The sequence below is a fragment of the Manis javanica genome, chromosome 2 (genome assembly GCF_040802235.1).
Source record: "Manis javanica isolate MJ-LG chromosome 2, MJ_LKY, whole genome shotgun sequence".
NCBI lineage: Eukaryota > Metazoa > Chordata > Mammalia > Pholidota > Manidae > Manis > Manis javanica.
Window position 1 is genome coordinate 12,856,928 of NC_133157.1, and position 27,300 is coordinate 12,884,227.

At 49.7% G+C, this 27,300-nt stretch overlaps 1 protein-coding gene across 11 annotated transcripts in view; it reads right to left on the reverse strand.

Moving 5' to 3' along the window:
* DAB2IP (DAB2 interacting protein) overlaps positions 1 to 27,300 on the reverse strand; it is a 189,767-nt gene that overhangs the window by 94,259 nt on the left and 68,208 nt on the right. For 8 of the 11 annotated variants that reach the window (XM_037022218.2, XM_037022216.2, XM_037022221.2 and 5 more), the window contains exon 2: positions 9,835 to 9,938. In XM_037022218.2, the coding sequence (XP_036878113.2) occupies positions 9,835 to 9,938 (104 nt within the window). Of the gene's footprint in view, positions 1 to 9,719; positions 9,939 to 18,539; positions 18,677 to 27,300 lie in introns of those variants that run through there. The other 3 variants (XM_073225213.1, XM_037022223.2, XM_037022225.2) reach the window with 3 other exon arrangements.

Genomic DNA, 27,300 nt, shown 5'->3' on the forward strand with positions numbered 1-27,300 from the left:
TGCAGGCCCAGGAGTCCTTCCCCAAGGGATCATGGGAACCCACAGGGCAGAGGCAAGGTCAGTTTCGAGGCAGGGGCTGGTGTCCTTGCCGGGGCTCTGTGGTGGTCAGGGTGACCTGTCTGACCTCTCTGCTCAAGGCAGGCGGCCACTTGGCCGGGGCTCTCAGAAGCGAGGAGGTGGCTGCTTGCGCTCCTCTCCCCACCCTGACTCTCTCATGAATTCATTCTCTCCCTCTGACTCTCTCACACACCTTCATTCCACAAGCCCGTCCCAGTGCCCAGGGCTCAGGTAAATCAGAAACAGCCCCTGCCCTTGAGAAAGTCACCACCGTCGGGCGGATGGTTAAGTCACAGCATTTGTGCTCTGGAGCCCAGCGGAGGAGACGCCAGCTGGAGTGGAGTGGGATCGCGGAGGAAGGAGCTCTTGAGGCAAGGGAACGGCCAGAAGGAGCAGCCTGTCCAAGGCTGGAGGCTGGGACAGGCCTGGGAGCCCCGGATGCCGCTGGGGGCTGGGCCCCTCCCCTGGGAGCCATCTAAGGTCGTGGAGCAGGGCAAACAATCACGGTTTGTTTCAGGCATTCTTTGAGCAATATCACAGGAAAAGTTACTCTTCCAAAGTGGGGCCGTGGATCGGAAACACATGTCATCGTTACCACCTCCAAAGAGGGCCGCCCGGCTTTGCAAACAGTTCCCACCCAAAGCCTTAGCTCTAATTACGTCTCCAGTCCAACCCAAATGCCACTTGATACAACACAGGCAAGAGCTTCATTTCCACACCAGGAGGGGGTGAGCAAGCAAAGGCACCGGAGCCGTGCCCCCTGTGTCCAGTGTCCTGGGTCCCCAGGGGAGAGGAGGGCCTGCAGGGGCCCCAGGGTGGGGTGTGAAGCAGGGAGCAGGTCCTTCTTATCCCAGGGGAGTCTACATTGCACACATACCTCCTGACTCGTGGGGCCAGGCTAGCTGGAGACAGGGGCAGGACAAGATGAGGCAGGGATCTAGGGAGACCCAGGTCCAAATGCCAGCTCTGTCCCCACTTGGCTGTGTGACCTGGCACAGTGCACCTCGCCTCTCTGGGCCTCAGTATTCTCATCTATAAAATGGAGAGAATAACAACACTGGCTGGCAGAGACTGGCGGCCTGCTGTGGGCCAGGCTCTGTGTGAATGTCAACACTGTACAAACAGCAAGGAGCTGGTAGAGCTGGGACTGGAACCCAGGTCAGCAGGACTTCCAGCCCAGGCTCTGACCCCCTGGCCCAGGACGCCTGGCTTGCTTGCTCTTTCCTAAAGCAGTGGTGAGGATGGAACCAGATGCCTGCAAACCATCACAGGACCACCATGCTGGGGTGTCTGCTGGCTTGGCCTGGTGGCCATGGTGCAGCCAACCTGCCTGGAAGCCCTCACGCTGGCCAGCCCCCGACTGTGCCCCTCCTCCTGCTGGGAGGCTGCCTCAGCCTTGCCCCTCCAGTGGCCGTGATAAAGGTCCCCTTTCAGAGGTCCCCCAGCTCTCTGGCCATCCCAGGCCCAGTCAGTTGAGCCATCAGGGCCAAGCCCAGCTGCCCACAGGGTCTCCCTGATTTGACCGGTTCCCTCTCCCCAGCGGAGGGGGCTGTGGGGTGGGCTCTGAAGCTTGTTTAGTTCAGCCAACGCCTGTGGCTCAGAGACACACAAACCCCTGGGGCTCCGACTGTCTCTGGGAGTAGCCAGCCTCCCAGGCGGCCACTTGCTGCCCTCTGCTGCCCCCAACTGGTGAGAAACCGCCCTGCACAGACTTCCCCAGCAGCCTCCCCCTGTACTCACCACATGGCATTTGGTATTGGGCACCCCTTCTCCCCCTCTCCACCTCCCAGCACCAGGGCTGAGCCCTAGAAACTCTACCAGGGGTGATGTCATCTTGCGGCAGCAGATGAGGGGTACAGAGGAAGGGGTCTGTCTGGTTTCCTGGGGCTCTTGGAAAGGTGTCGGGTAGAGGTAAGCCCCATCCACCAGAAAGGGGGGCAGGGCATGAACACTGGCTGAGTGCCTCCCTCGTGCCAGGCACTGAGCCCTCACAGCCACCCTGTGAGCAAGGAGCGCCTGTGGCCATTTACAGGTGGAGAAAGAGAGGCTCAGAATTGGATGATTTGCCTGAGAAGCTATAGGGCCATGATTCAAATCCTGCCCTGTCCCAGGTGAATGCTAGCAAGAGCCAGCACTGTATCCCCAGTACCCAGAGGGGGTGTGAAGAGAGGGAGAAAGGCCCCCAAACAGCATCCCTCCTGCCAATCACAGAGCCTGACATTCTACCAGCACTCAAACTTCCGCTTTCCAAGGCTTCTTTTGTGCAAGGAACCTGTCTACACCACAGGGACTGAGGAGTCAGCGGCTGATGCATTATCAGGGACCGGTTTATCTGATTCCTTGCTGCCCCACATGCTAAGTGCAGGCCTGGGGAAACAGCTTACAGGGATGGCCTAGAGGTATTTCTGGAGGATCCCAGAGAGGTAGAAAAAGGAGGGGGAGGGTGCAGAGACCGTCCTGGTTCCCTTCCCTCTCCATCCTCCCCACCCAAGCTTGCTTCCTAATCTGTAAAATAGAGCTACTGACTACTCATTTACTAACGGGCAGGCAGCCTCACAACCCTACCAAATACCACAGTCTGCCCTCAATTCCAGTCCTCAGATGCCGGCCTGGCCTCCAATTCAGAAGGGTCCAAACAGCCCCCAGCCCCCCCACTCCTGAGCTGGAGATCATCGTGGCCCCTCCTGGCCACCCTGGCCAGCTCCTGCCTGGGCTGTCTGGACAATGCTCCCCTCTCCTGCATTCCCACTGTGGGAAAGGGGGCCTCTCCCTAGGGAAGGTGGACACAGACCAAAGGGAGAGTAATTTTCCTTTTGGGTCTGAGCAGTTTCACAACAATTAGGCTCCAGGAAAGGCAGGGGCCTCTGGGGCCTGCGTCACCACCAGCCCTCTACGGAATACCTGCCAGGCCCTGGGTTGGGGGACTCCAGCTCACAGGGCTCACCTGAGCAGGGACATTGGGCTCAGGGGCAAATTCCTGGTCCTGTGAGGAGGAACCGGGGTTGGCCATCTGTGGGACCCCTATACAGGGCCCAGCACTACCGCCCTGCCACAGTCCACCACAGCTGCATGGCTGACCTCCCTCCCTGGTTGGTGGACCACAGACTTAGATGTGACCCATGGAAATGTGCATTTGAGATGGGCCAGAAGCAGCCTGGAGTGGTGAACGGAGACCCAGCAGGTATTCCAGCTTCCCTGGGCCTCAGTTTCCCCCTATGTGCTGGCTCATCTGATCTGTGAACCCAGCCTGCTTTTCTCTCTACCACCCCAAGGCCCAAATGGAGTCCTGTTAGCTGAGAAGGGGCACTCGTGGGGGCAGAGAGGCAGACCAGGAGGTGGTGGCACGGTGATGAGCAGAAGGAAGATCAGGGACTCCCACGGGCAGTCAAAGCCATCAGTGCCCACTCTCTTAAGCCCCCTCATCCCAGGAAACAGGACAGAGGTGAGGAGAAGGGCCAGCTACAGGGAAGAGAGGACAGGAGGGAGCAATGTGTGAGGAGCACTAGACAGGAGGCACGGAGAGACCTGGGCTCAATTCCAGGTCCTGCCCCAGACATGCTGTGTAACCTTGGGAAAGGACCCTCCCCTCTCTGAGCCTCATCCCCTCTTCTGCACAGGGAAGGGTTGGATCAAATAATTTCCAACAGCCTCTCTACAGTGGTACTGAGGCGCTTATCCACAGGCCTGCGCATTTATTTTCATTTGCCTGTCTCTGTGTGTGAAAGAGAAAGAAAGACAGCTGAAACGTGGGGAGGATGCAGGGAAGCTGCAGGAGTGGGAAGATAGGCAAGTCACTGGGGAAACCCAAATCCACATCCCAAAGATCTCCTGCTGGCTCCACTCTCACCTCATCATCCCCTGTGGCTCCTGTGTCCTATAAGGGGCAGTCCAAAGTCTTCACCCACTCACTTTTCTCTCCAGCCTCCTCTCCTTCATGCCTCAAACTCATCCAACACCTTAATCACACAGGGCCACTGGCTTGTTCCTATTCAGTTAGAGGCCGCTCTAACTTGATCTCTTTTCTCCCTTTGTTCCTGACAAACTCCTACACATCCTGCAAAGCCCAGCCCCAAAGATCCCTCCTTTAGGAATTCTTCCCTACCCTTACCAGCTAGAGGTGACTACCCCTTGATCTGGGTTCCCACAGCACCCCAGGCACACCTCCATCACAGCTTCAGGACCACCTAGAGTGTGCACAATTTAACATCCAGTAAAAGTGGGTGGTTGAAAGGAACCAAGACCCATGCCCAGAAGAATCTGCCATCAACCCAGTACTGATTTTATCTGCAGCTTCTGCCAGCCCCCTGGGTCTTCCCCTTCCTGACGCTTCTCCGTCTCCATCTCACAAAAAATAGCCCTGAGACCTAATTTCAGCTAAACCATCAAACACGACTTTCCACCACTTTCAACTTCCCAAGGAGGAATCAACCGGCTGTCAAGTTTCCCAGAGCCTCGGCCACCTCCCACACCCTGGCCTGCCAGCTTTCCTCAAGGTCGATGGGAAAGGGTGGGGACTGAGGAAGGGGAGCAAGGGCCCAGCCCACACCAGGCGAGCTGTGCCTGGGGGAGGCGGTGGGCTGAGGGGACTTGTGGGGAGACCAGGAACAGTCACCATTTCCTTCACCCCCAAATCAAGCTGAATCCCTCTAACATGGGGTGGCAGGTGAGAGGGGACAGCAGGCTGCTGCTTGCTAAAGATCCTGGGGCTTTGGGGAGAGGGATGGGAGCATGCAGAGCCCCTGGCCCCCGCGTGATAGTTTGCGCAGTTCCAAGGCCTCCAGCTTGCTGCCTGCCCTCCTGCCCCCTCCTTTCTCCCTGTCCTTTCCCTCTTCCCTTCTCCTGGTACAGAGGAGACAGACTTTGGTTTGGATTTTGGCCTCACCGTCTCTCTGGAGCCTCAGCACTGATCACATGCTCCCATCTCTCTTTCCTGCCACACCCTCATCCAGGACCCCCCGCGGCTCTCGGGGCACAGATGGCCTGCTAGCACTGTGTGCCCTTTGGGGATCACACCCCATCCCCAACTACACATGCAGGCGGAAGGAAGTTCTACGAGGCGGTCATAAGGTTCTCTACCTCGCCCAGATCACCAAGCCAGTGTGCGGCTCAGCCCCAGGTCTGCTGACTTTACAGCTCCTTCTCTTTGGTTATTGCACCAAAACATTTAAGCACCGACTGTATGTCCAAATCACATGCTACCTCACAAAGTCCACTCGCCTGATTTTACAGATGGGTAAACCGAGGCCCTTCCAGGGTCACATGGTGTCCAAGAGGCTGCAGTGGAACCAGCATGGAGCCCTTGGTGCCCTGTGGGGGGGGCTGCATTCCCAGGCTGACTCGCCAAAGGGTGAGGGCTATGTGGGGGGGTGCAACCAGCCCAGACTTAAAACTGCTCCCAGTTGGGTGGTGACCTTGGACAAATTCAGCCCCTCCTGGACCTCAGTTTTCATGAAGGTGGACAGAATGAGTCTTACAGAACCTGAATCCTATAGACACATTGATTCTCCATTAAACTTCATCGTTGCAAAAGGGCACCCCTATGGGAGGTGGTGGCATCCTGTCACCCGGGTGTGAAATGGCAGTGAAGACGACAGTTACTCAAGTGTATCCTGTGCTGTCTCCCCTGCCTTCCCCAGGCAAAACCATGTTCCCCAGGTTCCCTCTGGGGCTACCTGGAGCTGCAGTCAGCAGAGTGTGTGAGGATGTGGCTTGCGGGAATGCATGTGAGCTAGTGTGAGCTCGCGCTGGGGGCCACGGTGGGGGTGTGTAGAGCTGCTTCTGGTATGCATGACGTCATGTGCAAATCTGTCCCCAAGGCTCAGGCCAGACCTACCTCTGACCTCCCCACAAATATACCCTGTCCTTTGCCCTCCACCCTGACCCTCCCCAAATCTTTACTGTTTTGGAGTCAAAAGCTGAGGTGATAATGGTAGATTTCCTCTAAGCATTTACCATAGGTCAGACCTAGGCTGGCATGCACATACAAAGATCCACCACAGTCCTTCAAGGAAGGGCAGTCATTCCACACTTTATTGATGAGTTCACAAGCTTCAGAGAGGTGGAGTGTCTAACGAGGTCACACAGGCCACAGAAGAAATAGGATTCGAACCCAGATCCCCTCCTCAAGCTCTCCAGTACCCCCAGCTCTGAGCACCAGTCCAGGATAGAAACTCGATGCACACCCCTTTCCTTCACTGCTGCACACAGGAAAGGACCAAAGTGCCCAGGGAGGGACACAATGCAAACATCAGATAGCCCCAGCTCAGGGGCTGTGCGACACCTGGCAAATGACTTCACCTCTCTGAGCCTCAGTTCCCTCATCTGTGATACTAATGGCACCTCCCCTTAGGGTCGCTATGAGAGGTGGGTAAAACAACGACCTCTAACCCATTTTCCATCCTGCAAACCCGAGTCAGGCAGGGGGAACTGAGTCTGGGTGCCTGGTGACTCAGAAGGCTGGCTCTGGCTCCGATCCACAGGTGGTTCCATAGCAGGACACAGTGAAGATGCTACTACAGGAAAAATTCCAAGCTAGCTGGCAATTAAAGAGCTGCAAATTATAGCAACTTCAAGGTGCGATGATACACCTATTAGAGCGGCAGAAGAAAGGGAAACAGGTACAAAGTGACGCGGTTGGAGGTCTGGGAGGCAGTGAGTGCGTGGGGTTCTCCTCACAGCCAGAGAAGTGTGCGCTTGAGCTCTGGGGTTCAAATGACCTGGGTCCCAACCTCAGCTCCACCATCTATTAGCTGTTGGAGATTGAGAGTGTGACTCTACCTCTTTGAGCTTCAGTTTCCTCATCTGTAAAAGGGGTGATCAAATACCAGCTTCAGGGTTGATTCCAGGATTGAAAGAGATCACATAGGTAAGTCTGTGAGCGCAGTGCCCACGGTTATACTATTATTAGCCATTGTTCCTGAAAGCCCCCTGAAGGCTCAGCCCCACCTGCTGTGGCCCTCGGGGTCCAGGGAGGACAGGCCTCCGCCTCTGCTCCAGTTGATTCAAGTCAGAGTCACTCAGGTACCAGCCTCCCAGCTCTCCCTGTAGGCTTGAGACCATCTCCCATGGTGCCCAGCCACATCCAGGGAAGGGAGCCTGAATCCTCTTAGAACAAGTTCCCTTTTCCTCCTCACTGCCCTGAGGCTGATCCAGAGCCTGGGGCTCAGAGCCACCTCTTGGGGGAGGCTGTTAAAAATACATATGTTCAGGATCCGCCCCTGGCCCATGGCTCCACAGTCTTGAGGGTGCTCAAGAATCTAGTTGGAAAAGTGGTAAAGATACCTCAAGACAAATACTGGGCATAAAGGCCACAGGGCATAAATCTGCAAAGAAGTAAAAAGCTAACCTTTTCAAACAATATTGCCTCTCTCTCACTTACCAACTTTACATTTCCCTGTATGGCCCCAGAAGATGACTGGTTAGCCAGAGACAAGTAAGATTCCTCAAGGGAGGAACAACCTAAGACAGGCACAGTCACAGGGGGGCCATCAGGTGAGAAATTGGGGATCAACAGAGGTGAGGCTTAGAACCTCACCCCCCCCTGTTTTGAGAGAAATCTTCTGCATCCGTGGATGTTTTATTGCCCTTGTCTAGCTTGGATTAACACTTAGTCTACAGGCACACATCTGATCATCTAAATTTGCTCTCTTACAGCACTAAACTGTGTTTTTTACCTTTATCTTGCATCTACCTACCACTTCAGCATTTTATTAATAATAATAATAATAATAATAAGGGAGAAATGTGGGATTCACATATAAATCAAGTATAAAAATCAAACGAATATTCATATTTGACCTGATTGTTTATAGTTCATAATGTGTGATCAAAACTGAAAGTTTCTGTGATGACTGCCCTTGTAATGTTCACCATGTAAGAACTTATTCACTACGTAAGAACTTGTTCACCACGTAAGAACTTGTTCGTTATGCTTCAGAAGATTGGAGACTGACGAGAATTAGGCTTGGGGTGGATTAATGATTGTACATTGAGCATTGAGTCCCCTATACAGAATTTTATTGTTGTTAACAACCATTTGATCAATAAATATGAGAGATGCCCTCTCAAAAAAAAAAAAGAATCTAGTTGGAAAGTATCTTTATAGCGCACAGACAGATGGGAGAATCAGTAGCCCTGGGCAAAGCCTCATCCCCTTAGCCTGGCCCTCAAGGCCCCAGCTGACCCAGACTTGGCCCAGATTCCCAGCCACACCTCCTGCCCTGTCCTCCAGACCCCAGAACTTGGGTTCCATCAAGCATTTCACCATTCCACAAACACATCAATTTTTAGTCAATTTTACCCTGCCTTGCAACTTTTTCCCTCTACCTGGACCTCCCTCCCTCACTGTCCCTCCCTATCCAATTCTACTGACCCTTCAACACCCATCTCAAAAGTCAGCTCCTGGGGACACCTTTCCCATCCCACTGGGAGCAGTTAGCCCTCCTAGCTAACCTGGAACCCCCATATCACATCAAACAGGGACAGCCAGGCCTGTGCCCAATCTGTTCCTTCCATCCTAAACTCTCTTTCTCTTACACCCCATAGGGTTGACTCCTCATTACTTGGATCTCAGCTCAAATATCACCTCCTGACCACACCACCTCAAGGAAGACCTCCTGGTTTTCCCTATCACAGCAGCCTGCTTTTCTCCATCACAGCACAAAGCTCCGATACAAGAACATGAGCCCATAAGGTCAGGGGCTTTGCCAGCTCCCCCAACTCAGCCCCAGTCCCAAGAATGGGTGTCTGGCACACAGCGGGCATGCCATAAAAAATGTTCAGTGAATGAATGGACGAACTAACGATCAAACAGCCATCTTCCCTAAAGACTGCAAGCTCCCAAGGAAGAGAATGCATCTATTTTTTCTTCCTGTCTACTTGTCCATGTCTCTAACGGCTGGTGGAGCTGTGGACAGAGAAGCACACAGTAACATGCTGAACAGGGAATAAAGTGTCTGTGCATGTCCTTGCCTGTGTGCATGCAGCAAGGATGCAGGGACACAGAGGGACACAGAGAGTCAGATGTTAAGGGTCACTGGATTCTGTTTCCATGAAGTCATTTAGGTTTGTGATAAAAATGCATGTGCTGCAGAGAAGACAAGTAGTGACTTTATAGCATCTTACTATGCTGATGGACAGTATCTATAATGGGGTATGAGGACTGGATAATGGGGGGAATGTAGTAACCACAATGTTGCTCATGTGAAACCTGAGCATAAGATTGTATGTCAATGATATCTTATTAAAAAAAGAAAATGCATGTGCTGATGGGACCACTAAAATCAATAGCTAAGATATACATACTGTTTTGTCCATTCTAAGATATTATCAGTTATAAGATACGGCATTATTTCATGTCCACCAAGAAAAAAGAAACACAGCAATTAAGTTATGACACACCACAGACTGTAACATGAGAAATATTAAAGCATGCAAACAGAAATTGTACATCTTAGAGCCCAGGAAGCATGGTGTGGAGGCACATGCCAAGGTGCATTTATCTTAAGCCATGCTCGCCTCTCTTCCCAGGCCTGAGCTGCTCTGGAAACAGTGGCTGCAGGGCTGTCTATTCTCTGCCTGCCGCCCCCCATAGGATGGGACCCCCATGTGGCCCCAGGGGTGGGGCTGAGCCACAGAGAGGGAGCAGCTGGGTGATCGGATACCTAGAACAAGGGAGGCTGGATGCTCTCCCGGTCCGTGAGGCTCCAGGAAGGGGAACCGCGGGGTCACAGAGCAGCACCCCAGGCCAGGTGGTGATGGTGACGCAGAGATAGTTACCGTGACCCGGAATGGTGTAGTGGCTGAGGACTCCATGCTGGGGCTCTTCTCGGTGAGGCTGCCGGGCAGGCTGCGTCGGGAGCCCGGCCTTTCTTGGGGCGACTCTGTCAACAGAGAGAGAGACAAGATGAATCCAGACAATCAAGGCCACCCAATCAGGTCACCCATCATTCCCATCCTGGCCAGGACAGCAGACCATTGGTCCCTTAAAAAAGTACAGGCACTGTGGAAGCCAGGTTGGCAGTTCCCCAAAAAGTTAAAGACAGAATTACCACATGACCCAGCAATTCCACTTGTGGGGCATACCCCAAAGAACTGAAAACAGGGACACAAATGCTTGGATGCAAATGTTCACAGCAGCATTTTTCACAAAAGCCAAAAGGCAGAAGCAACACAAGTGTCCATCAACAGACCAACGGGTAAGCCCAGTGTGACATGTCCACACGACGGCCTGTTAGTCCACCCCAAGAAGGAACTGAAGTTCTGATACTTGCTACAATGTGGGTAAACCTGAGAACAGGCTGTGACATCAGCCAGACATAAAAGGTCAATTATTGTATGAGTCTCCTTCTATGAAATACCTAGAATAGGCACATTCATAGAGAAAGAAAGTAGATTAGAGGTTAGCAGGAGCTGGGGAGGGGTGGGAATGGGGAGTTACTGCTTAATGGTGCAGAGTTTCTGTTTGGAATGATGGAAAAGATAATAGAAGTAGACGGTGGTGACGGCTGCACAACATTGTAAAGGTATGTAATGCCCCTGAATTGTACACTAAAAAATTATTAAAATGGAAAATTTCATGTACTATATATATATTTACCACAATTTTTTTTAATGTCTCCCAAAACCCACACTTCAAGCCATTCATCTTGGGATGTACAGAGCTCCCTGTCACTGGAGGTATCCAAGCCATCCCTTCCAATATGAGAACTGGTGATCTCTGGCTTCCAACTCAAACCTTCTTTTCCAGAGGCTTTAAACTTGAGGAAAGTGCAAGGGCCTGGCAGTTATGGAATCAATGGGAGCAGCCAGTTGCTGAGCTCCAGCTGGTTATTTTGGTGTAGGCAATGGGGGGCCCAGGGCAGCCAGGGCTTCCCACAGTTCACGAGGAACTAGAAATCTGGGTTTTTAAAAATATGCAATATTTTGATTTTCAAATGGTGACAGCCAATTCCAACCTTTTAGCCATGGCCTGAGCATGCGTGTTGAAAGGCTCCCAGTGGGTCCAGCCCGGCCACTTTCCTCACTGGTTTCCCTACACCTTGCCAGGCACTGGCCTCATCTTCTCCAACTGTGTCCTCCCACAGAGGAGTCCCTGCCTGCTCCTTCCTACCTGACCCATCCCACAGGCCCTGGGGGAGACCCTTGGGCACCATCTCCGCCTCCAGCTCTTGACCCTTTTCCAGTCCTGTAGCGATGGCCAGGGTACAGGGGCTAATGGACAGTTAGCCCCTATAGCCAGGCAAGTGTCTCCTATCAATGTTCTCACTTTGCACACAGTGCAGAGACACTCCAACATGTATCCACTCAGACCCACCCCAGGGCCACAGCCATGTGTGGACATGTGCACATGTGCACATAACGAAGGACAGATAACAAGGAATAGATTGCCCAGAAGGCAGAAGGGCTATTGGGAGCAAGTCTACACTTGCCCCCCTCGTTCCCTCCATGCAGCATGATTGGACAGGGGTCCTCAGCAGTGGGCAAGGACACAGTTCAATGCCTCACCCCACTGGAACAGGCTCCAGTGCTGAGCCCTGGCCCGTGGCCAAGCAGACAGAGCCACCAGGGGCCTCAGTGGGGGTAGGCTGCCCTCAGGAACAAATTCAGACCCAGCTGATGACAGGGCAGGCCTAGGGCAGCTGTTGATACCAGGTCCAAATGTAAATTAGCCAGCACTGGGCCACCTCTCACAGAAAGGCGACCTCCCGACAGCTGCTCCCCAGCCCCAGTGGCTGCCGTCGCTTAGGACCTCACTGCCTCCCTTGAGGCTTCCTACCTAGACCCATCCTCACACTCCAGGGGACACCCACTCTTTCTGGAGGTTCCCCTAGGAAATCTTTTCCCGTGCTCCCCTGTGTGCCTTCACCTCTCCCCGACCCCACAACACCCAACCCCCGTCAGTTCCCCTGGGGGGCCACCATAACTACTGCGCCCTACCCATGTGTGGAGCACTGAGCTCAGCCTCCAGAACCTCTCAGAACTGTCCTCCCTCCCCCAGCTCACACACAAACACACACACACACACACACACACACACACACACACACACACACACACACACACACACACACACACACCTGGCCACGGCTTCACCTCTCCTTCCTGGACAGGTGGGCCATCACGGCTCTAGACAAGAGACACATGGCGTCACCTGGTGAGGTGGCCAGAGTGCCCCTCTGAGACCAGACCAATGTTCCCCACAACCTGGTCAAAAGACCACCTCTTGCCTCCTGGGTCTGAGCCAGGAGGCTCTCAGGGTTTGCTTGGTCCAACCACCCATTTTGCAGATGTAGAAGCTGAGACCAGAGGAAAGGAACTTGTCCACGAGCCCCTAACCCAATAGGTCCATAGCACCTCTCAAGTGCTCCCAAAATAACCTAAACTTCAATTCAGAAGCCCTCGCCGCACCCCATCTATGTCAAAGGTAGAGACACAGCAAGGCAGCTGCAGGGCTGACGGCATAGGAGTCCCCTCTCCCTCCTGCACAGAGCAGCCATCTCCTCTCCTGGACCTCTTGAGCCTCCAGTACACCTGCTGGGCAGGGCCCTGCAGCCCAGGGGAAACTGCAGGGGAACCTCGGTACCTTGCCTGGCAGCTTCCGCTGGGCCCCAGTTCCATTCTCCATCCTCCTCCGCCCTATTGTCTACTCCAGAGGGCTGACCTGTGTCGACCACACCAGCTAGGATTCTGGGCCCTCCAGCTCCCGTGGGGTGTGGCCTACAGGGAGCCCAGGCAGGAACACCAGGGGAGCGGGGAGAGTGGCCTGGGCTGGCTGTCTCCCTCCACTGATGGCGCCGCTACCACCAAAATGAGCCTGGCTCTGGGCTCTCCCCTCCCAGAAACCATGCTCTCCTCCCCTCCTTAGGGCCTGGTGGATCAGCCCTGGCTGTCACTAGCTCTGGGGTCATGGGCTCCTCTTCGTGGTGCCCCACACCCACCCACGCCCCGGATCATCCTAGTGGAAGTGCCATCTGCTTCCTGCTGGACCCTGACTGATCCACCAGGCGGGATCTCAGCTGCCTGGGAACCACTCCCGGATTGTGGAGCGGACAGGATTGCCGGTATGTAAGGATGAGGGAGCCAGCCTGTGAGAGCAGCCTCGACTTGCCAGTGGTCACACCAGACATCAGGGGCAGAGGCCGGCCCTCTCCCGACCCAACACCCAGCACAGCTTCCCCACATCTGCCACCAGCTCTAAGCACATTAGTAACAACAGCCTCGTGGCTTGCTGGGTTCTGGACCAGCATTTCTCTACCTTTTATTCATTATCATTCCCCCTAAGGAGGCTTTTAGACACTTTTTTCCTAGTTTCTCCCCCATAAAATTTTAATACCACATATACAGTAAATATCTTTTATGTACTGTATGTATATTAGGCTTTATACAGAAAAGAAGTGAGACTTTTTCTCCACCACCCCCTTCCAAGAACCAATTTTTTGCCTGCTTGGGGGCAATGTCACCTCCCTTGAGAATGCAAGCTCTGGCCCCATTCAAATATAACCCCCACATGAGAGCCTGGACAGCTGCGGTCCACCTTCCAGATGAGTGAATCAAGGTTATGAGAGGCAAAAGGGGCTGCCTGAAGTCCCCCCCTGATAAGAAGTTGGAGTATATGCTGAAACCGCCTTACACTGGCCCCCTACCCCACACTTAGGGCCTCAGGGAAGGCTGAGGGTGCCTAGAGCACAGGGCTTGGGTGGCCCAGGATACGGGATTCCACCCTGACTCTGCTGTGGGACTCCAGGCCGCGTTCCTGTCTCTGAGCTCTGGCTTTACCAGCAATCCAGGAGTCAGGCAGTGAGAGCAGTGACTGGCTCTGTCCCCCACCACCAAAACCAAACAAACACGGCCCCTCATTATTTCCCACAGGCAAAGAAGACTGACAGTTGACCCCCTGCATGCTAACTCTGCCTTTAGGGATTTAGCCCAAGTCCTTGACAAAAATACAGCTGCCTTGGCCTTTGATTTAGCAGCAGTTTTTTTCTAATTTGTGGAAGCAACACTGGGAGTCTTGGGTCTCAGGCCTCAAGAGTTCTAAGCAAGCAGCTGGCGCAAGCAGAATCCCAGAGAGGTTAAGCGCATCTGCTAACCTCATGTAGCATGAAGGACATGCTTAGATCCTGGAGCACTGGTCTAGGAGTCTTCCCTTAGCTCAGACTCTGTGTGACCTCCACATGACCTCCCAGGCTCCCAAGCTGCAAAACTAGGCCATAGGACCAGCTGATCCTGGATCCCCTTTCCACTAGGAGGTCAAAAGAGTTTCCATTTTACCAGGAAGGCCAGGCCATCTAACTATTCTTAGAAGCCATAGCCAGAGAGATGCATCTTAATCTTCATGTATTTGCAAAAAATAAATAAAATAAAATTGGTTTCATTCAAATGCTGCTGGTTTAGTTGCCATGGATACCACCTAATCATGAAGGATGACTGTTACTTGTTCCCATGGAAACACGGAGGCCTAAGGAACATCCTGTAATTTCAGACAAGACACCAAATTCCAGTTGTCGGCTTGCACTGCCCAGACATTAATGTTTAAGAACAAGTAGAAGCAGCAACCTCTAATACCAATGTCAGGAGAAAAGAAGTCGGCACAAGCCTAGAAAGTGGGGTGCTAGGCAGGGGTGTATGTGTGTGCTAGACCTCAACAGTGATTAGGAAAACGCCAATTAAAACCACCAGATATCATCTCACACCTTTCAGTTAAGCAAAAATTGAAAAGAACGGTGGCCCCAAACATTGATAGGGATGTAGGGAACTCTTTCATCACTGCTGGCGTAGCAAAAAGGGTTTGGAGAACAATTAGACAATTAGACTTATTGAAACTGACACACACAGACTCTAGGACCAGAAACTCCTCTCCTACATGCACAGTCTAAAAAAATGCTTCATTCTTACACATGGAGATCTGCACAAAGATATCTACTGCAGCACTGTGCACGGTAGCAAAATGTTGGAAGCAACCTAAATGTCCACCAACAGGGCAATGGATGACTGTACCCTGGGGCAGTCATTTGGTGGAATATTACCCGCAAGGAAGAGGGTACAACTCCAAGGGCACTGTTCACATGGAAAGCAAGGGAAGTGTGCAGGCCCCAGTTCTATGACACTAACATGATTAAAACTGAGAAATAGGAGGCTGAGGCAAAAAAGTCAGCTGCCAAAGGAAAGTGCAATTTAATACACTTTTCTTTTTTTAACAAGAATGTTCAGCTTTATTTGTAAGGGCCAAAAATGGGAACTAACCAAAACATTCAATAAGTGAATGGTTAAACCAACTGGAATCCATCTGTAAAGTGTGAGACAGAATGACAGCCCTGGACAAAAAGTCTGCACCCTAATTGTCAGAACCTAAATTATTTTCCTTTGCATGGCAAAAGGACTTGGCAGATGTGGTAAAGGTTCAGGACTTTGAGATAGGAGTTTACCCTGGATTGTCCAGGTGAAAATGATCTTAAATGTGGAAGAGGAAAGCAGAAGATGGGTCAGAGAGATCTGACAACGAATGAAGAGGCAGGAGAGATTCTAAGCATGAGAGATGGGAAGAGGGCTCCCAAGCCAAGAAATGTGGGTGACCTCTATCTAGAAAGAAACTGGGAAACATCCCCCAGTTGACAGCTATCAAGAAAATAGGGACTCAGTCCCACAACCACATGGAACTGAATTCTGCCCACAAGGAATGGGCAATGAAATGGGGTTTCCCCTGGAGCCTTCAGAAAGAATGCAACTTGCTAATACCTTGATTTTAGTCCTTTTAAACCCATGTCAGACTTCTGACCTGCAAAACTGTAAGATGACAGATCTGGGCTGTTTAAACAGCTACATTTTATTTTTTCACTTTTTGCCCCACTGAGTTTTCTGGAAATATAGTTGATAAACAGTATTATATTGGTTTCAGATGTACAACAGTGATTTGACAATTATATATGTCACTAAATGCACACCACAATACGTGTAGTTATATCTGGCACCCTATAAAGACTACATTGTCAACTATATTCCCTATGCTGTATTTTCATCCCTGTGACCAATGTATTTTACAATGGGGAGTTTGTACCTCTTTTGCCGATCAGCTGTTTCGCCCATCCTTCTACACCTCTCCTCTGACAACCACCAGTCTGTACTCTGTGTTTCTGAGTCTATTGCTATTGTGTTTGTCCATTTGTTTTGTTTTTTAGATTCCACATATAAATGAAATCATATGGTATTTGTCTTTTTCTGTCTGATGTATTTCATAAACTGGGAAGTTTTAATGTTATGGCTGCAGTAGGAAACTAATATACATCCTCAGCAATGAAAAAGGAATGTACTACTGATGTACACAATGACTTGAGTGGCTCTCAAGGGCATTACACTGAGGGGGAAAAAACCAATATCAAAAGGTCACATAGTGTATGATTCCAATTATATGGCATTCTCAAAGTAATAAAGTTATAAAGATAGAAAACAGATTAGCGGTTTGGCAGGGGTTCCGTACGGTGGGAGGCAGGCAGGTGGTGTAACTATAAAGGGCAGCACCGGGGAGATCTTTGTGATGGCAGAAGAGCCTCGTATCTTGATTAGGCGGTGGTTTCATGAATCTACATGTGTGATAAAATGGCACAGAATTATACATACGCATTGTACCAATTAGCAGAAAAGGCGAAAAAAGAGAGACGAAAGCAGCCCCTGGCATCCGGAAGATGGCCCGGCGGTCACAGCTGGACCACGTTACTCTCCTTTTGGACATAAACAACCTCCTGGGTACCAGCCTCAGACAAGGTTACCATGATAAGGTGAAATGTAACAAGTCTGCTCCATAATTTTGTCTAAGCAACCGACAAAAGCCAGGACTCCATGCCATCCACGAAACACCAAACTCCCCCGCCACTTCGGCTAAAATGAGTGGCTGCTGCTTATCTCCCAATCCCAGCTTTATCTTCATGTTTGCCTCCTCTCCCTAGAGATAAAATTTAACATACCCCGTCATAGGATTGCCCTTGATTTCTGACAGCAGCCAATCTAGAGTGAACCCCACTTTCTTAGATTTCCCCCCAAAGTCACCCGATCAAAGCCCAACTCCTATAGGGGGTTCCTCCTACCACACTCTGAGATGCCCCATGGTTCCCAGTGGTGTGTGTTCTTCCTCGCTGCCATATAATAAATAATAAATCCAATTTGTTCAACTACAGGTGCGTTCCCGGTGACTCTCTGGCTGGAAGACCTGGATACTGGACGATGTTGTATTAGAGTTACAGAAGCGCTAACTACCAGGGGAAATTGGGTGGCAGGTGCACTGAAACCTCTCTGTACTGTTTTTGCAACTGCCTATACATCTGTAAGAATTTCAGAATAAAAAGTTAATGAAGAGCCTATCTGAAATACATGGAATCATTCTTGCATGTAAACAATTGAGATTTACCACCCCGAGAAACTAACAGTGGAAATAAATGTATTGGTACTCAGTGTTACCTGAGTTGAGAGGGTGGCCAGTGATCTAGAGATGAGAGGCACAGAAATATAAAATCTCTGCAAAGGCTTTCCTACCATGGACACTTTAGGGTGAAATACATTTGCTGTCTATGTGTTTCAACTAATATGATGTTTTACTTTCCATTTGTATGCATGTGCACTCACACTGAAAAATATCATAAACAATACGCAAAAACTCATCAGAGGGTCTCTTTGGAGAACGGAGCAGGCTATGGGTGGGAACAGATGACTTACTGGCTGAAGAATAATTCGGACTTTCAAAAACTAGTAGTAAAATTAAATATAAATAGGTGTTACAATGTTTTGGTACAAATTGTACCCCTGAGTACATCTGAAGAGGAAAGAGGAAAAGAAGCAAGAGAAAAAATAAAATCAGAAAAACCAAATGACATCAAAATCAACAGCAGCATAAATGACCAGACAGAGAAAATGGATCAGGAAAAGTCTAAAAAATGGACTTAGAAACTATCTCATAGGTGAGGGGACATAACTCCTAACCTAGAGCACAATGGACTAGCACCCCCCACTGCCCTCCCCCACCCCCACCTCGGGAATCGCCAGGTGAACGGCAGGAAGAAGCAAAGTTAAATCACCATGGCAACAGGCCATTGCCTCTTCAGATTGTTAGAACTTTCCAGACACAGCAGTCCCACTGATGCCTCTGTGTATATGTGTGTGTGTGTTAATGAAGCACATCCAACTGTTATTATCTGCTTTTAATAGTCCGCCAAATGAAGAGTGAGTCTGCCAAAATATTGCACTGATGAGTTGGTAGCTGGTAAAAATCAACTCTTTTTCCAGTTCAGCTTTTGGTCATCTATCTTCCGGAGAGGAAGAAGAGGTGTTCTTTAGACTGCTGAACCTTTACCCACCTCTGGTAGGCAGAATGATTTTCCCCAAGCAGCCCACATCCTGAGCCCCACCACCTGTGAATGTTACCCTTACATGGCCAAAGGGACTTCAAAGATGTGATGGAGTTAAGGATACTGAGATGGGAGATTATTTTGGATTACCTGAGTGGTCCCAACATAAGTAATCACAAGATTCCTTATAAGAGGGTCAGATAAGGCAGAGCTGGAGACGAGGCGTGGAAGCAGACTTGGTAGTGGGGTGGGGCCAGGATCCAAAGAATGTAGGAGACTTCTAGAAGCTGGAAAAGACAAGGAAATATTGTTCCCTAGGAACACAGTCCAGCCAACACCCTGATTCCAGGCTAGGGAAACTGAGTTCAGACTTCTGACACCCAGAATTGCCAGGTAGTAAATCTGTGTTGTTTTAACACACTAAATTCATGGTACTTTGTTACAGTTGCAATAGGTGTATTGACACCCACTGATAAAAATGTAACTTATTCTAATTACATTAATGTTAAAGCTAGAGGAATAGCAATATCAGATCACTGGCCAGTTTAGGACTGCACACTCTGCTCTCTCCTTTTCCAAATCTACAGCTGCCTGGAAAAAGGAGATGAGCTTCCTTTTGGAAATATAACACTCATCACCATGTATAATGTAAACTTCTTTCTTCCTCTATAATGTACTTATTATCAAATGAAATATGTGATAACCACATATACTCCAAACTCCAAAAAATATATGGTATCTTTGTTGGTTGTTTCATAATATAGCTTGGAGGTGTTTTCACATCTGTACATAAAGAACATTTCATCTTTTAATATTCACTCAGCACCCTGTGTATTTATCCTTAGAATAAATACTAATTATATCAATAATACTTCTCTAGGGTATGTAAGTTCCAATGATAGCACTCCAGAGGAACCACGATTATCGAAACCCACATATTCATATGTATTATGAAATTCATCCTATTTTTCATTTCATTCAGAAAAGATCAACTATTTCTTCTCCCTGAAATTCTACCACAGGACTTAGTGTCCTGCACTTTTGCTTAAAAATGACATTAAATTTGAATAATGTGGCAACATAACAGGCTTATTTTTTCGAACAAATAAAATGGGCATAAAGTTTTAAGTGTGTATGTATTGATTTTTACATATAATTTAAAACTCTACCTTTCTGTATTTGAAACTTGATTGTCAAAAATATAACCTTAAGTGATCTCCATGTTTCTAATTTAATGATTTAATACTAAAACTAAATTTCAGTTTTGTTTGATGTGTAGCCTGAGGAATAGTTGACCCATAGATTGTATATCAGATCCTATAAAGGGACGTGAAGTTTTAATTTGGACAAACAGAGGGAATCATTTTAGGTTCTAGAATATACCATCTGTGACTGCCCTAGGAACTTGGGGTGGGGTGGGGGAAGGAATCAATGCAAGCATAAAGATCATGCTACCTGCTATGCCATGAGTCAGAGTCCTTTGTCTCTGAGCCAGGAGTCTCGTGTCTTCTGCCAACATCCATGAAACTCTGCCAGGCTAGACTGTTAGCTTGCAAATAGGGTAAAATCTCCGATGTTCATAATAATTTATGAAGATAGGAACGAATTCAACACAAGTATAAGACTAATAACTGAAAAAATACTGTTAAGAGACATTAAAGAAAATCCAACTAAATGGAGAAATACACCATGTTTGAGGATTCAGGAAGCGTCAGTATTGTTAAGATAGCTCTTCTCCCCAAACTGATCGAAAGATTCAATGCAATCCCAATCAAAATCCTAGCAGGCTTTTTGAAGACAGTGACGAGCTCAATTTTAAATTTAGATGGCAAAGCAAAGGACCTAGACTATCCAAACAATCTGGAGAAAGAAGAAACAGGTTGGAAGACATATTATTTGGTTTCAAGACATAGAGCCTGGAAATATAGCTAAAATAATCAAGCAGCATGGTATTAGCATAAGGACAGAAATATAGATCAACGGAATCAGAACAGAGTGCAGAAATAATTCCACACATACATGTCAATTGATTTTTGTAAAAGTGCAGAGGCAAATTGACGGTCCCATTTCAATAAATGGGACTAGAACAACTAGGTATCTTTATGCAATAAAAATGGACCACCTGGAAATGTGGGGAAACAGATCTGTGAGAGACAGTGACTGTGCCATATGTGTATTTTTATCCTCAAACTGACTCCTAAAGTGAGAAACATCAGCTCCAACGTTAACTGGAAGAAACTGAGATTCAGAAACATCAACTGAAAGGCCCATGACCCACAGCTAGGATTCATGTCTGCTGATCTCTGAATCTGAGGGTTGCCCACAATAGGAAAAGAGCCTCCACGCACAGGTAAGTGAGAGGATGGGTCCCATGCCAGCCAGGAGCTGAGTGTCCTCCCTGCCCTCAGCCTCTCCCGACATTTCCAGGTCCCATCCCAGCCCTGGCTACAAGACAGAAAGAGATATGGATGCCTCGCTTGGTAGCACTCTGTTTCCATGATTTGGGGTGCGGGTTAAACAGAGTCATGAGACTGTGGAACTCGCAAGTAGAATTGGGATCAGAGTTCAAGTGGTCTTTAAGTCCAGTGGTTTGAACTCAGTGGAGGTTGCCTCCTGTTGTCAGGGGTGGGTCTGCTGGGATACAGGCATGGAGATGACCATGGAGGGCACCCATCCCTGCCCTGAGAATCCTTGAGGTTGTAGCACTTGGTGAGGGACACAGCTGCTCCTCAGAGGGGATGTGAAAGGGTCAGGCTGCTGGCACTCAAGAGGTGGGAGGAAGAGCCGGTTATGTCCCAGAATCCTGTGCAGGGCCTCTCCCAAAGAACAGTGCAAGGTTTGGCTCCGTGGCCCGCTTGGCCACCAGTATGGCTTACCAACTTTTCAGCATCTGCAGACACTGTCACCAGCTCTTCTTCTTGCCCCTTAACAACTGACTTTGCCAGTCCCTGTTTCCCATTCCCTATCCTGGCATGCATCTCACTTTCAAAGAAATCCCAGCCTTCCAGAAAATTATAGAGTTTCTGGCCACTCCAAAGATTATTTAACTAGCCTGAGGTCCCTCTTATCCCTGAGTTTCTTTTACCTCCTTTGCTTTCTGAGATTTCTAGGAACTTCAGTCGCAGCGCCACCTTCTCCATCTTTATTCCTGAGTTTTCTCCTGTCATTTTGTTCTGCTGCTGCAAGGCCAATTCGAGAGCTGGCATTTATTCTGTGCTGCTGGAATTCAGGAAAGCAAGGAGGTCCCAGGCTGTAGATCTGTGTTTGCTATGTGCGGTTTCTGTATATCCATATTTGAAACACGCAGTGCAATACTGCACATTTTGAAGCATTTGTATATATAGGAAAAGCATAAAAACACCTGAAGGCAGGACACACACTGCCTTCAGAAGGCTCTTCATCCCTGGGGAGAGTATAGGAGTCTATAGCTATACTTGAGGGTCACCAAACTTTTCCCATAAAGCACCAGACATATTTTAGGGCTTGCTTCAACTATGCAACTCTGCCAATGTAGTGTGAAAAAGCAGCCACAGACAATATGTAGACGAATAAGCATGGCTATGTTCCACTAAAACATTACTTATGGACACAGAAATGTGAATTTCACATAATTTGCACATTATAAAACATTATTCCTCTTTGATTTTTGTCTCAACCACTGAAAAATGTAAGAGCTATTCTAAGCTCACAGGTCAAAGCAGAACAGGTGGTGGGCTGGAACTGGCCTGTGGGCTGTACTTTCCCAACCCCTGCTGTACCTGAGTCATTTTATTTCTAAGAAAGAAAGAAAAGAGAAGCAAGTACAGCAGGATGAACGTTTGTTAAATCTGAGAGGTGAGTGCAGGGGTGTCTACAATTTTATTTTCTTTCAAAACTTCAGTTTCTTGCAAATATGTTAGAATTTTCAAAAAATTCAACAAAGAAAAAAACCCTGGGAAAATCCCTAAATGCCCTCAGAGTGTACCTCTGAGTACTGAGATTGAAGGTGATTTTTTAAGTTTTCTTCTCTTTTGTAATGGACATTTATTGCTTTTATAGTCCTGAGTGTTGAAGAAAGAGATGGGGAAACACCAACATAAACAAAATATTTTTTTAAAAAGAGGAGATGGAGAAGTTTGGCCCATAGCTGCTGGACACTCCTGGGGACCGTCAGTAACCCATGAGGCTTCCATAATGTCCCCATAAAGGGCTGCCCAAGCCAAGCCCCAGTGCTGTCTGTGGGAGTGAGACAGGAGGGCCACAGCCTGGATCCTCTGAATGTCAAGGTGCCATCCTGGGAGAACTCAGAGATGCTGCTGATGGCAGGGGACACTCGGGCCCCCAACCCACTAGCTGTTAAACATGCAACTGTGAATAGGTTCCTAGATACCAGGTGGAACTGTGACTGCACAGGGTTCACGGGAAACCACAGTCTCTCTTGGCCCTCCATCCCCACCAAGGTCTCCCTACCCTGCCCAGTGCTGCATGCCACCCCCACTCTATCCTCACTACTGAACCTCCCACTGCCGCCAACGCCTCTCCCACCATTCTCTGGAAGCTGCTCCCTAAGGCCCCTCTGCCCAGTCCGATGCCACCCCAGCTCCTGGAGCACCAAGAGCCAGAACAGGCCTGAGCCATGCCCACAGTTCTGCTGGCCCCCCACCCCCAGCCAAGCCTTCCCCACTTGCCTAGGACTTTCCAAAGGCCTTATCCACCCCTTCTCACTGGAAGAGCAAGACCTGGACCTCTCTCTCCTGAGTGCCAGGCTACCATCACTTTGAAATTTCAGGTACCAGTTTCAATTTTCACAAATAAAACTATGGGGAAGCATGATATGGGGGCGGGCAACACAGGACCGCTGACTTCTCACCTTGCCAAATACAATGTTAAAATGATTATCGCCATCTTGCATTTCATAAAAGGGATGGTCTCACCAAAAAAAGAGTCCAAAACCCATTATCTCAGAATAAAAGAGACCAGCTGAAATGGATTACACTGAAATGGGTGGCATGGGAGCCCTACCACACTGCCCTTACTTTTCTCATTTTGCCGCTGGGCAGGGAGAAGATGCGGCAGTCTACCCAGCACCGGTCCTTAGCCTGCATCGTCTCATCCAAACTTGCCAGCTTCTCTCAACCTGCCCTCTGCCTCCCCAGACCCCACACCTGCTGGCCTCCGTTGGGGTTCCCCAGGAAGCAAGATATCCAAACCCTGCATCATCTCTGAGTCCTCTGAGATACCTCCTCACTCCCCAGAACTGGTCTGGTCTCCCCCCACCCCCACTTGCTTCTTGCTTCTGGACGGCCAAGTCACCTATGATCGCTGATACCCACTCTCCCTGCCACCTTCTCCCTGTACACCAGTCTAGCTTGCAGGCCCTGAAAATCATTTCCTGAAGACAGCTCTGGGCAGTACAGTGAGAGCTGAGCATCCTGGATGCTGCCGTTCAGTGCCTGGACGATGCTGAGCAAGTCACTTACTACGCCTGAGCCTGTTTTCTCATCTGCAGAATGGAGCTGATAGGAGTATCTGGAGAATGAGAATTTAATGAAGTGACAACGAGAAGAACTTAGAAGGGCACCTGGCACTGAGCAAGTGCCCGAAAAGTGGAAGGCACTGTTAGAATTACCAGCATGTTCAAAATCCTTCCTTTGATTCCCTGTGGCCTGCCAGGGGGAGTTCCAACCTCTTGGCTCACCATTCAAGGCCCTGCCTAACCTCCTAGTCGCACCATCTGCTAATCTGATTACAAGGCTACCTTTCCCTAGGCTCAGCTCCCCGAGGGTTGGGGGCTGGCTATATCCTCCATGGCAGCCCTCGGCACAAGGCTTGCAAACAGTAGGTGGCTCCCTAAAGCTCTGCTGCTCTAAACAAGTACAAGTGACACTTGTAGCAACCACTGGGGGTAGGAGATGCCAAGGAACCATCTGGATGGTTCCGATCCCTACAGGCTTCACATTTTATTTCTAGATCAGCCCTAACAGAGCTGCGATTAACCCTCAGACTTTGGATGAACAGATAATGACAATTCACCCAGCCTAAGTGGGATCCTATGCTGTGTCACATCTACTTGTTCAAAGTGCTCCTGGGCCCAGAGACAGTTAGTGACTTGTCTGAGGTCACACAGCATGTAGGGTACAGTTCTGGCCACACTCCTGAGCCAAATTTAGTCCCTAGAATAGAGGTAAAAATGGATAGAAAACCACTTTTTCCTAAGACTCTCCCAGATTGCCAATAGATTGGTTTCTAATCTCCAAATACAAGCTCTACAAACTCCCATTCTAAGAGGGACACCAAGAAGCCCATCTCTGGCTGCCCTGTCCCATCCTTTCCTCCCCTCTGCTCCCTCAGCTGCCAGGGGCTTAGATCTTCCCCAGGTCTTCCTTCCTGTCCTCCCTGCACTCTGCCTTTTTCATTTCACAGCCATGTCAACACATCACCTCCAAGGGCCAAAGAAAAAGAAGTAACACAACCCAGATGCCAACGGCACTCTCCTGTCTGTCAAGGAGAAGAGAGGAGGGAAATAAAAGCTAACAAGACTTGCAAAAGCAAAATCCCCAAACCACCTCCCAGGTACCTGGCAGCTGTCAAAGTCAACACAGGAAACTGGCGAAGGGGGAAAACCCACCCCCAAACCCAGGCAGCTGTGCAGTTTGGGAGTCACAGACCAAGCATGGCTGCATTTCCAAGGGCATGAAGGGTGTCCTTGGCAAGCTCATCTTGTCTGCTAACATACAGGCAGGTCTGTCTAGACTGCACAGCCAAGCCTGTCTTTTCTGAGTATTGAATCTACTCTTTTTTTTCATTATTATTATTTGGAGGGCTATTGAGATTCCCTTCACTTCCTTATTTATGCAGTCGGAGGAAATCACAGCACAGAGTGCTGCTTCCAAACTCAAGGCCACGTGGCCCAATTTCAGATGGATAATTAAATATTGAACAAATGCTGAAATGCCTCTACTGGATCAAGATGGCTAAAAATAACCACCCGCCACTCCATGCAATAACCATCCTGCCACTCCACGTGAAAGCATCTTGCTTGCTCATTCACAAACCCCTCCTCCCCAACTGTCAAACAACCCTCCTTCCCTGGGGAGCAGTGGGGTGCGGGGAGGGCCAGGAACTGGTTGCCCAAAAACCTACTTAACAGAAAACAAAACTTCAGCTCCCAGAAAGCTTTGAATGTTCCTGACCAGGAAATACTCTCCCTTTCCTGACATTTAACCAAGTAGGCTCAAGAGGAAGGTGCAGGGGAAATATTGCAGCCCTTGCTTTTCTTTTAAAAATAGTCCACAGGCATGTCATTTCTAAGCAAAACACATATGTAGTCTGGGATGTGGGCGCGTTTGCTTCAAGTTACACAGGAGTTCAACCCATATTCTCCTCCCCAAAAACACCCAACAGGAAGCTCAGCTACCTCAGTTTCCCCACCTCTGCTAATCCTAGGAAAAGCAACAAACAAAACCAACACGGGTCTAGATTCCAGACCCAGATCTCTCATTAACACCCTTACGTAAACTTGGGCAAGTGCCCTTGGCTCTGTGGGCGTCAGTTTCCCCAGCTGTCAAGGGGAACAGTCAGCCCCCAGTGGCTGCAAGAGACCACAGGATCCAACCCGCCAACGTCCCCTGCCAGCAGCTGAGTCAAGCAGGCTCCTGGGCCTTGTACCACCGGTGCCCAGTAAGTACGGAATGCAAGGGGGCACAGACAGAATACCAGGGAACCAGAACTCTCAACTGACCCAGGGAGATCAAGGGCAAACCCTGGGCCCATTCTGACATTCTCTGAGCCACACCAATCAAAGAGAAGGAGAGGGAGCCCTGGGCTTCTGAGCCTGGTTCTAAGCGTGAGCTTTGAAGTCTAGCATGAACCTTGCCTCTTACAGCCAGTTACTTCACCACCCCAAGCTCAGTTTCCTCACCTAGCAAGGAGAAGTGATGACAATGACCCTGACACCTAGGAGGGCTGGGGAGTTCAAATGGGATATGAGATAGTTGGGTGAAGCTCTTGGCACAGAACCGGGCCTACACCGAGCTGGGTAAAAGGAAGCTGTTGTCTGGCTTGTTATTACAAGTGGCAAGGATGAGCCAGAAACACAGAGGCCAAGAGGTGGCATCCGGGAGATTAACGAAGGCCTCTGGCCTCCCTCAAGGACCTACACAGCTCTGGGGAGTGGGCCTCAGGCTGTCTGCCCAGCTCCAGGGACCTCCTACCAGGGGACACCAAATCCTCAGTACAAAGCGACTTGGTGAAGCAGCAGAGCCGAGGCCAGAAGACCTGTGACCTCCCCAGAGAAAGGACATGGCCGGCAGGATACAGGGGTTGGGGTGGGGGAAGATACCTGGCCTGGGGGATCACCTGAGTCATCCCAGGCAGGCAGAGGAGCCAACCAAGAGGACCGACCCCCTCCACAGATGCCAACAGGGTCATTCCCCTGCCTCCCTCCTGGGTTACAGCCAAGACTGTGGTAGACGATGACCCGGAACACTCAATGTAGTCACTGATTGGGGAAATCAGAGAGGAGGAAGAGGAGGCCTTATCACGGCCAAGGTCTGGCCTCAGAAAGATCCTCCGCCCACAAGACAGAAAGGTGGTGCATTTGTAAGCTCAGGATCTGGAGTCTGGCAGAGCAGGGCTCCACCGTTTCTGAGTTGTGTGACACCAGACATGGCTCCTACTCTCTCGACTGTGGTTTCCTCACCTGCAAAATGAGGATAATGCCAGTATCCATCTCACAGAGCTGTTATGAGTGCTAAATAAGATAAGGCAAGTATAGAGTTGAGCTAACTGCCGGGCACTGAGCACACACTCGACAAACAGAAGCCATCTTAACATGCCATGGGAGGGAGTGTGCCTCTAGTCCCTGGGGTATGGAGGGGCAAGGAGGGCCTGCAGAAGCAGGGGTCAAGCTTCCAAGAAGGGGCTGTATCTC